This window comes from Sturnus vulgaris, chromosome 6 (assembly GCF_052056855.1).
Source record: "Sturnus vulgaris isolate bStuVul1 chromosome 6, bStuVul1.hap1, whole genome shotgun sequence".
NCBI classification, from domain to species: Eukaryota; Metazoa; Chordata; class Aves; order Passeriformes; family Sturnidae; genus Sturnus; species Sturnus vulgaris.
This window is the reverse complement of record NC_142248.1, coordinates 38,109,980-38,121,268: the sequence shown is the minus strand read 5'-3', so window position 1 is coordinate 38,121,268 and position 11,289 is coordinate 38,109,980. Positions and strand designations below refer to the sequence as shown.

At 40.5% G+C, this 11,289-nt stretch overlaps 1 protein-coding gene across 1 annotated transcript in view; it reads right to left on the bottom strand.

Annotated features, from left to right (window-relative positions):
• Positions 1-2,527: 2,527 nt before the first annotated feature.
• RCOR1 (REST corepressor 1) overlaps positions 2,528-11,289 on the bottom strand; it is an 81,795-nt gene continuing 73,033 nt past the window's right edge. The window contains exons 8-12 of the mRNA XM_014871936.2: positions 10,992-11,186; positions 9,936-10,013; positions 9,717-9,774; positions 8,934-9,163; positions 2,528-6,927 (exon numbers count right to left, since the gene is read on the bottom strand). Coding sequence (XP_014727422.1) covers positions 6,886-6,927; positions 8,934-9,163; positions 9,717-9,774; positions 9,936-10,013; positions 10,992-11,186 — 603 coding nt within the window. The 3' untranslated portion in view covers positions 2,528-6,885. The remainder of the gene's footprint in view (positions 6,928-8,933; positions 9,164-9,716; positions 9,775-9,935; positions 10,014-10,991; positions 11,187-11,289) is intronic.

Genomic DNA, 11,289 nt, shown 5'->3' with positions numbered 1-11,289 from the left:
GGGTTAAGCCCAGGCAGCCAGGGTGGTTAATGCCCAGCTCTCACATCAGAGACAGAGCCCTAGGCTCTACCTTCATCTATAATAAGGAAGGGAATAAGCACTTTCAGGACATAATACATTAGATCAGTTTTCAACATCTAATTTAGGATTAAATTAATTATACCCTAGAAAAGCTTATTTCTCTCTAAGGGATTCTGGACAGTGAGCTCAGGCAGTGATAGCCTTACCCACTGATGAATCCTGCACCTTGTCATAGACTAGTCAGGCACACGTGGATCTCTGCCAAACCCACTGCACCCATTCTTCTATTTCATTAATTCACTTTCCATCCTGTCTTATTCTAAACCTTGAATACACAAGGCAGCATCAAAAAGTCTGCAGCTGCTGAGATCTCCTATTCAACTTTTTCTAATAGAAATTAGTTTTGTCACATACACAGCCTCATCTTCCATTTCAAAAGCTTATCCAGGTCTTGCTAAGCCACACTCTCATATTCTAGATGTCAGACAAATTAGGTCTGTGCCCCCAAAGTGTGCAGAGAGGTAAAAGCACCTCCCACTTCACATTTATTCCCATTATTCCACACACCTTCTCCTGTTGCAAACTATCTTCATGAAAACCAAGAACACATCCAGAATCAGAACAAACACCTCACCTTTCCCTCACCCTCATCTCCAGCTACAAACAAGAAGTCAGCATGACATGACTCCCATTTCCTGATCTGCCCAGTGTGATCTCCTTACCTCCTGGTCAGTGTTTCCACCCAAATCAGAAAATCCTCCCCTTTGCTGCCCTTGTTAGGCTAAGCTGCTGTCTTCCTCCACACAAACATCTCCCCTTTCATACAGGAAACTTCCAGATGATTTCTCCATCTATCAAAGTTCAGATCTCCTTCACACTACTGTCCTCAAAAATTCCCTTCTTGATAACTTTAGAAACTTTGTTCCCATAAAATTTTAGTGATTCCTCCTTAGTTCTTCTGCAGCAAAAGAAAACAATTCTTTACCACTGTCAGCAGGCCCTTTGCAGAAATGTTTTTGTTTGATTTTGTTTGTACATATACATTTTGTTGACTGTTTACTAAAAGCATGACCAGAAATTACATTTGCTCTTACTACTTCAAAGGCTATTTGGGTGGATAAGCCAGAGCATGCTTTAGAAGTGAATAATAGGTTTGATACTTGGTTTTCTCTCTCAAACATCACTCTGTATCTTTCAGACCGGAAGATGGTTTATGAAATTAAATCCAGGTTTATACTGTTACTTCATGAAGTTGTTACTTGGGGATCATATTAAGATCTTGGCACACTTAGCAGCACCAACTGAGTTCACCAAGTGAACTCTTCCCTTTCAGCCTGAACTCCAGCTCGTACCACATCCTGCAAGGCAGCTCCTACTCTAAGGGAGAAGTGCTCGGTACCACCATGTACAATTTGTTTATGTAGGACAGGCTGTCAGGAATAATATAGCATTCATTCAACACTGCATTCCCATTTACAAATACATACCATTGCCAGGCACGGATACAGCACCTGTGTTTCCAAAACCAGGGGCATTACCATACTTTACCTTTGCTTCTAGACTTCTCAGAAGAATACATGTTCAGGCAGGAGAGGTCTCCGTTTCCTCACCTTTTTATGCTCCCTGATTGAAAGGAAGTTTCTTATTTTTTATTTGTTTCTCTTTGTTTTACTTTGGGGTTGAGGAGCACATGGGCAAGAAGAGCTGGTTTGTATTGAAGGTTTAAGTGCTTTGAGTCAAATAACTCCCCTAAAAAAGCAGATTGCTACCTTACAATATTGGTACCGTATTCTCTACCAGCAGGAAAATTACAAGGAATGCTTTCCAGTAAGGAAACACCCTCAGCTCTCAGAAATGCTGCATGTTCTTCCAAAACCCCAAATCAGTCTCCCTCCCTACCACTTTGCTTTACAATATAGAAATGCATGACTAATTCCTGCCCTCCATAGGCTGCAGAGCTGGAAACCACCAGTGTCCTGCTGTAGGAGTTCTGCTGCCTTTAACTCACACGAGCAAAGCAGAGAACCTCTCATCACCTGTCCTGTGCTAACCCTGGGCTCCCAGAGCACTGCTGGCACCTGCCTGCTCAAAGCAGTTTTGCCCAGACAGCCCCACAAAGTCCTGTCTGTCCTTCTGTGTTTAGTGCTTGGCAGCACCTTAGCATGTGAAGACAGAAAACATGATCTTCCTGAAGATTCCAAGGTGCAAAATTTCCTGCCCTTCTGAGCATCTTCAATAGCAATACTGCACACTGCTAAGCTCTGAGGGCAAGTGTTGCCTTTTCCTATATATTTTAAATGTGTTTCTTTCATTTGAAAGACGACAATCTTGTTAACTTGTACAGCCAAGTGCTTTTTACATGAAGCAAAGAGGGAGCAGTTTATTCTTCAGGTCCTCCTTATCTTAGGGACAATACTGTCAGGAAGGGGAAAAACCCTTTTGCATCTCCTGACTAAAATCTGAAAGGCAGAGGGTCAGTCACACATCAGAACCACACTTTACATCATTAACATTTTACTACATATTTTATTACATCAATGGCTTGAAAAAATTTTATTTGATGTCAGCAAACATTGGAAATCATAGAAAAATGAATTATGAAGAATTTCACAAAGGAATTTACCCCACTATAATTCCTCATACAGTAAAATAATCCAAAACCAAATGTTACTTTTCAGTGGCTAAGCAATTTTATAATGCTATGAACATTCATCACAGTAAGTGTGCTGAATAATAGAAAACAGGCAAAAAAGACATTTAAAATATTACTTACAACAGCATTATTACAACATACTTTCTTTAAAATCCCAACGAGTATTTCATCACTTCAAAAGCTATACAGCATTTCCATTATATTTGCAAACTTAACCTTATACATCTTTTAAAATCTTGAAAAAACTTCTTTTAAGCAATCTATAAGCAGTTAACAAAATTGATAAAATCTACATAATGGAATACTATACACTCCAGTATAAATTTTATTTTAGGAGAATATGAATGTAAACACTCATTATTATACAACATGCATAGACTATACTGACCTTCCATCTTCTGAACTGTAACTTTCACTGCAATTGTGCTTTACTATCAACAGGAAAAGCTGCATTAATCCAGGGAGTGGCAGAAAGTATTTGCTTTAGGGGCATTGCACAAGATCACTAGATTTTGACTTACTGAAGACAAGCTGGAGCTAATAAAATAATTTCTCTTTTTTTGTAAAATATCAGCCCACTCATCACTGAATGGTGGGCACAAATTCCAATTTGAAAAATAAACGCATTATCAAAAAAACTATTATATTTTTGCATTTCAATGACTTGGGAGATTTTTGTTCACAAATCCAGTGATCAAGTTAGTGTAATGCACTGTTTGGCTCATATTTGGTGTGCAAGAATACCAACAGCATATTAGCGATTTCATAGAATAAAAACTGAAATTTAAAGTGACAATGAGCATATTTTAATACATAATGTTTCTGATGTATTTGTACAGGAAAGAAAAATGTTTGTCAGGACATTGCTTTAAGAGAGTAAGAATTTCACTCTTATTTTAACTATTAAAAAAGTGTTCTAGTGGATATTTATGGGGTCTTCCTGGTTGCAAACTTGTAAAAATATATTAAGAAACCATTATCCCCATTGGTATTAAATATATCGAGACACAACCATTGTGGTTGCACTACCAGGTATGGCTACTACTGTCTTAAGCATCTGATTGTACATTGTTGCTATACTGTTAAGCACAACTGAGGCGTGTATTTTTTTCCCTTGGTTGTAAGATTATATTACAAAAATTGATCACTGTTTCAAACCAGTTAAACACGAATATTCAAGTAACAAGGTTGTTTTAATGGATAAGTGAAAAAAGAAGTTACCTAGCACTTTACACAACTACATAAAAATTAAATAGAACAAATGAAATTTGTTTATGCATATGCAATACACTTTTATATCTTTAAGATTTCTAAAACTAAAACTTAAACTATCATTTTCTTTAACGATACCATATTTTGCACAATAACTTATACTTAGGAGAAATAATTTCCCATTTTCCACAAAATATATATAATTATGACATTCACATCGATAGTTTAAGAAACAAAATTTAAGTGAATATTCTTATCTTATGCAGTTATCTTTGTGGACCCTTCTAGTCAGAATGCAACCAGTTGATGTATCTAATGCTTGACCCATTTAACAAAAGAAAAACAGGGTCTTCACCTAAACAAGGTCAAACCATTTCAAAAGCTAAAATGATTTTATCGCATTTAAAAACATAGTTCAAGAGAATGTAAAAAACTAAACGTTTAAAATACAGTGCTATTATATTGCATGTATCAACTACAATAAGATAGCAGTCAACTGAAAAGTAATTAAGCAACTTTTTTCTTCCTAGTATCACAAATTATACATGTTTCCCCCTACCCTATGGGGATGAAGCCAAAACACAACTTTTCTGTTAAGATGGACAGATTTGAGGGCAAAAACCAGTGAGAAGTCCTCACAGGTACCTAAGTCTCCAGCAGAAGCCTCTCCTGATGAGTTCCCCCAGCTGGGATGCACCTACATCACTCCCACACCAGCGAGGACCTGTCTCCATGCATTGGTACCAGCAGGAGGTTTAATATTTAATACTAGAGTGTTTCTAAAGAGCAGCATTGCTTTACACCACAACTGTCAACTGGATTCACAGTGCTATTTGCCCGGTCTTTATTCCAAATTCTCACTGGCAACACCTAGCATTCCTTCTCACAAGAGATTCCCAGCTCTACCTGGCACAGATCTGAAGGAACATTTGAGTCACCAGAGCTGCCAGTTCACATCAACAGCTGCAGAGACACAACAGCAATACAGAGGATAGGGAATAGCTCCCTTCCATCCTCCCATCACCTCAGAGCATCTCTCTGGAGCTACTAGAATGGAACTGCTCAGCTACAGCTGCCAGGTAGCTGAAACAGGCCCTTTTGGGGCTCTACACATTACCTTGCCCTAGGAAATCTCTACCTGTGCTGTGCCTGTGTGCTGCTGCCCAGTTTCTGACGCTGAATTACTTTCCTCACACATGGCCCAAGGCTAAGACCACATCTCAATGCTACAAGAGGCCATGTCCCCTGCCTTTCCTGGGGCTGTGACCACACTGCAGGAGGTGCCAGAGCTGGCTTGGTTGCCCAGCTGGCATTAGCCTGCCCCACTCGGGTACAGAGGGCAGAGCCACCACAGCACACAGCATGGCACAGCCCAGCAGCCAAACCTCAGCACCAAGTCCAGGGCTCAGCCCCAAGCTGAACCTTCGGCTGCAGGCCAGGCCATGGGCTAGCTCATTTCAAGCTGTGTTAAGAAATGCTGGTGCTGTACATCACTGTGTGCCATCTTGGCTTGAATCCTCTGTAGAGGAAGAGAGGCAAGAAAGGTCCTTTTTTCCACCTGCAAAGACACCTGGTGGTTTCTTCCAACATCATTAAATTAACCATTTTTAAATGCTTTGTGACTAGTGTTATTTTGCAGCTTTCCATTGGACAAGAAGTAATACTGCTGCTTCTAGCTTCCCTGGACACTGTCTGCTCAGCAGTCAACTTGATCAAGGTGCAAAGTCCTCCCATGGGACTTGCAAGGACAGTTCCAGTTCAAGCCAGCTAGACAGGCCACAGCACGGGCCATCTGAGCAGAGGGCTGGGATTTGAAAGCTGCATGCACCAAGTATTTGGAAAAGCACCTCTTAGATTTTAAATTGCATATTTTGGTTCAGAACATGAAAGAGATGTGTGCTTCAGAAGGGTTAAAATGGCCAATGAAAAATAACCCGGTTCTTCTCCATTACACTTCCAAGAAACCAAAAACTCTTGAAGGTTGAATTTTGTGCTCCAACCCTCATCCAAACTTCCAGTGGGAGAAGCAGTTTGATGTCTTTGGCAAACAGCGCTCTGAAGAGGAATGAGACACTGGGACAGAAAGTGATCTATGGTAGCCAAATGCAAAAAGGCACATATTCCCCAAAAGGAGAGGCACCAGAGAAAGTTGTTTTGACTTAATCCCACAGAGGATCAGGAAAAAGAAAGTTGTGAAGCACTCACTTAACAAGTTACAATGTAAATGCTGAATGCCAGGGGTTAAATAGCGTATCAAACAGTTTCAGGTTAAGTATTCCCTTTTGCACTAAACAAAAGCCATTAAAATATACAGGAATAAAATGCTCAATTAGGGAGCTTTCTATGAAGCAAGAACACACAAATACAGTGGAAAGAATTGCACAAACCAGAAGTGTAATGAGTTACATCTACAACCTTGGACTGACCAAACCTTAGAAATAACATTTCCTATCACTTTGCATTATTCATGATTGCTTGTTAACATGTCCTGTCACTGCAGAACAAACCTGACACGGCTGGCATGTGCACAGGCACCTCCTTTATAGAAAGCTCACTAATCATAGTGTCATCATAAGAATACACAGGAAGCGGAGACCACAAGGCCATGCAGCAATACATACTTATACCCTACAGACCAAGTATTATAAGAACTCCTATGTGTAGAGTTACTGTGGGGCTGCTAAGGAGCTTCTTGTTTTGCAGGTTGGTCAAAATTTATAAATAGGTGTTACTGGTTCTAGAAGTCCCCATGCTTAAGCATGACGTTGGTGAAATGGAGAGCTGAGCTACCTGGGTGCTTTTGAAAGAAAGTGGAGGCAGTATGGAGGAATGAGGGGAGATTAAGGCAGATGTAGCACAGGACTGGAAGCGTTTGCCTTTTTTTGGTAATAGCTGCTTGTCCACAGATATGATGCAGATGGCTGTCTGAGGTTTGCTAATACCTGATATCCTGGATAACACAGTAGTCAACACAAATTGTTCTAGGCTACAGCACCTTCTCATGAAGCAGATGCATATCTGACATCAAGAACAGAAGTAGCCTGGAGGAAAGGGGGGAGAAAAAGCAGATATTTAGTTTAAAATGAACACACATAGGCTTTCTTGCATCTCCAAACTTCAGCACAAATCCATGGTACTGACACTGACAAACATACAACCCTGGCAAATGGGACGAATTCCAACAGCTTTCCCTCTTCTGAGGCACACTGGGATTCGTTGTCAGGAACATAAGAGAATTAAGACTGGAGTTGATGCTGCTTTATAACCAGCAGCCTCACCTCCCCCCTTCAAATAAAAGGAACTATGGCCACTTGCTATGGAAAAGCCCAAAGCCCTCAGAAGCCTGATGAACCTTTCACGAGGCTGGTGGCCAGACAGCCAAGGCATGTCAGGGAAGAAAGCACCCAAGGGATTTCAGTGACGTTTCACTTTGGGCCCAGAACTGCTGGGACAGACAGGCAGCACTGTGCTTACACCACCTCTGAAGGCAGGAGCACCACAGTCACAGCTTCCTTTGGTCTGGCTCCCACCACTCAGCACTTGGTCTGCTCCAGAGGGGGCACTTTCCATCACTCATCTGGGGATCACAACTGCTGCTCCTGTAGTAATTTTACCTTGCTGTCATGCCTCCACTCTCCCAACTCATTTGGGATCCTTATTGCTCCATTGATTCTCATGCCCCATTGCTACATACACCTGGCCCACACCAGCCCACTCCAGTTCCTGCTGAAGCCATTTTTTCCCTATGTCAAGTGAGACTCTCCTTTTTTGACCTCAGCTTTCAGAAGCAAGGGTGTATTTGAAGCTAAGAAGAATCTCAGAGGCTCAGAGAAGAAAAGGTCTGCATTATCAACATATAATTCTGCAAGTCACAGGAAAAGACAGTGACAAAAGCCACATATCTTTCAAATTGGTGGCTATGTACTAGCATCAATGCTGCTTTGCTCCACCTCTCAATTCTGGAAGAATGGGACAATTTCACACAGCCTGTGAAGGTAAGTTTTCTGAGTTTGGTTTTGTTCATCTGGCATACCTTTGGACTTAGTTCCCCAGTAAAAACACCTTTGAATTGCATATTACTTGGTTTTGTGAAGCAGTGAAGTTCTGCTTTTTGAATATCTGAAGGACAATGTTCAAGTGATCCAGCCCTAATCAGAGCAACAAAAATACACAGCACACTGAGGAGTCTTTACTCAACACACAACCAAAATTTGCCTTATGCTGTTGACTGTGCTTGCATATACAACACACAGCTTTTTCACTAAGTTGTCTTATGAATTAGGCCAAAGGGAGTTCTTGATCAGACTTTTTAACACAAAAACATCAACGATGAGTTTCTCCTGCAAGACTAAATACTGCATAGTATTATTAGTTAATACTATACTAATAGTATTATTGTCAATATTAAATTTTTATAACTAACTTCCATACTTAAACATCCTATAGTCTGCTAATTTCAAACCTACAGGGCCTTTGGAAAAGTGTTAACTTTGGGAACCTCCATCAAAGAGAGGCTGTTCCTAGAATTTGCCTTTACAGAACAGCTGTAAAATTAAGGAAACTTTGCCTTTAGGTAATTCCAGAGTCAAGTTTCACACACTCATCTTGCTTATAGCTTTCTTTCCTTCACTCGAGTGAAACCACTCATCAAAAATGAAAGAGCCAGCTTTGGCTCAGAAGACTCTATGGTCCCACAAAGCCAAACCTAGAAGAGCTGGGAGAACTGAGTGCAGGGAAAACATCCAAGTGAGATAAAGACGCAAGGGCTTTCAGCAGCAAGAGATATTAAAACATCTGTATTCTGATGAGATACACATACTGTCAGAGGGCTGCAAATTTACTGTTCTACTTCCACTTTCATACAAGCCTGGATTTCCCAATTCCCCAAAACAGTATTGGAATTGTATATCCAGATGAAATGAAATATGCACAAATTGAAGACTGACAAAAAGGGCTTTTGCGAAGACTATATATATAAATACACATGCACATCTATCTAAATTGAGCTCAGATTGGGAATTTTATGTGACTTTTAAATTGGATTTACCTCATCTTCCTCTTCAGACATTTTAGTGGAATTATCAGGGGATTTTACAGGCTTCTGGCTATTGGTTCCATTTGTCTCCTCTTTGCCGTGCTCTGCCTCCCACTCCTGCAGGACTTCATCTATGTTGAAACGACGTCGATAATTTACAAAAAAGTTTTTCACTTGCACCACAGATTTGTTTCCAATCACATCAGAGATTGCCTGAAAGTCTCGGCCATATTTCCTGATTGCTAAAAGCAACACAAAAAAAAAACCAAAAGCAGTGTGTTATTTCCACAAAGACCACAAATCAGGCTCAAGTCACAGCATAAAGACCCAAAGCTGAATTTCTGTCAAGGCTTCAAACCTTCTTCAGATTAATCCAAGATTTTAAAAAAACGTCTAAATTGTGCAAGAGATACAGTTAAGACTAGCCCTGGAGAAGTGAAGAAAAAAGACGTAGTAAAAGATGGGCCAAATGTAAAAGACCTGTTTAAATCAGCCTGCATTGTTTGCAAAGTTATACAGGTAAAGATCACAGCAGTGACTCCAGCAGAGTTTCACTTTCTAAAGGCTTGGACAAGCAGACATTATTGGCAAATATTCATACAACAATGCCATTTATATTGCCCAGGGAGGGGAAGGGGGAATATTGCTTCCTTGTTCAAACACATTCTTTGGGCATTAGTACATGGCAGTGTCAAAGTCCTCCTTCCTTAGCCACTGAAGAGAAAATCAGCTCTGAAATGCAGCAAGGCTTTGACTATCAACAACAGAATTACAAATAAACTTGTAGTGCCATACCTTGTACAGCAAGAAGCTGCTCATCTGTGGTCCAACGTGCATTAAATTTCTGGACGACCTAGACAACAACAATAAAAATTTGGTAACTTCATTATGTATTTTCACTTGTATCTGAGCTCATAAAAACCTCTCAAAACTGCAACAAGGAATTAACTCTTAGTCAAAGCATATTATTAGCATTTTTCTTCACAATTATCAAAGGTCAGAAAAATATCTCACCTCTGGAAGTCTGTACTGTTCTATACCACCTTCAAGTTTTTCTTTGAGCGCGCTGTTTGTCTGTTTGATATTCTGAATCTGAAAAGAAAGTTTCATCTCTTTAAGGAGGATTAAAAATGTCTTTGGACAAGCCTTTTTCCAGCAGCCTTGGCAGGAACCTCACAAGCTCAGCCTTGCAGTTTTTCTCACAGCCTGGCTTTTCCAAACAAGAAAGCTTGCTATATTGTAATAATGTACAGCATTATAAAGCAGCTGGCAAATCAGGAGATCACATTTAAGTTATTCTCTGCTGTCTAGAAGTTATTTGGAGCAAGAACTGCCCCAACTTCCAGATCTGTATAAAGCCCAGCACAAGAAGACCAACCCCATTTGCAGCAAGTAATGAATCAAAGACTGCTAAAGAGTTCAGCTTCTCCCAGAGTGCCAAGAAAAAGGCTTCAGGCCAAAATACCAATTCTATTAAGTTTAATAAAGAGTTTGAGACAGATTTCTGCTTTAAAAACAGCAAAAAGCTCAAAATGAGGCAACAAACTCATGTAGCAAACCTGTCTTTACTCAGAGAAATTTGAAAAACATTTTGTTTAAAAGGCAGATCGAGCAGGGAAGCAAAAGGTACATAGGAAGTTCGTATGATACCTGTCTAGGAAAAACTAAGCCAAACATATCTGCCACTTCTAAAAGTACCACATGAAAAGGCAAAGGAAAAAGCTGCTGCAGATGGAAATCATATACTGCCGAAATCAATGTCACCTGAATAAAGTTGCAATTAAAACAAAAGGAATTCTGAGCTGCAAGAAAGGCTAATGTTTCTTCAAGTTCCAGCTATGAACTTCTGCTTGCTTCACTTCAGGTCGAAAGCAGGCTTGCCACAGAACTAAAACTTAAGAGATGTAAAACCCAGAGCTGCATGCAGAGCACAAGGACAGCAGTGTGTCAACTAAGGCATGTAGCATTGTACATCATCACTGCCAAGCTACAAATTCCTGCCAACTTTGCAGAGTGCAACAGGCACTACCAGCAAACCCAGCAGTCGCTCCTGTACGATCCTGTTCGTACCTGCCGTTTGATTGACACTAATTCCATGTCCAGTTGTCTGAGTACAGTGGTAGCAGCTGTTGCATTAGCAGAAACAGCCTCCACATCTTCCTGGGAAAGGAACATTCCTTTGGGAGGTTTCCTCTTTGCTCTGTTCTTGGCCTGTGTACTGTGCTTCTCCTTCTTCACCTGAGGGACAGTTTCAGCAGGAGGCACCTGGGAAACAGCAGTCAGTAATGTTACAAAACCAGGTATCTTTAGAGATCCCTTCCAGCTCAAACCGTTCTGTGACTCTGATTTTTAGCCACCACCAAAGGCT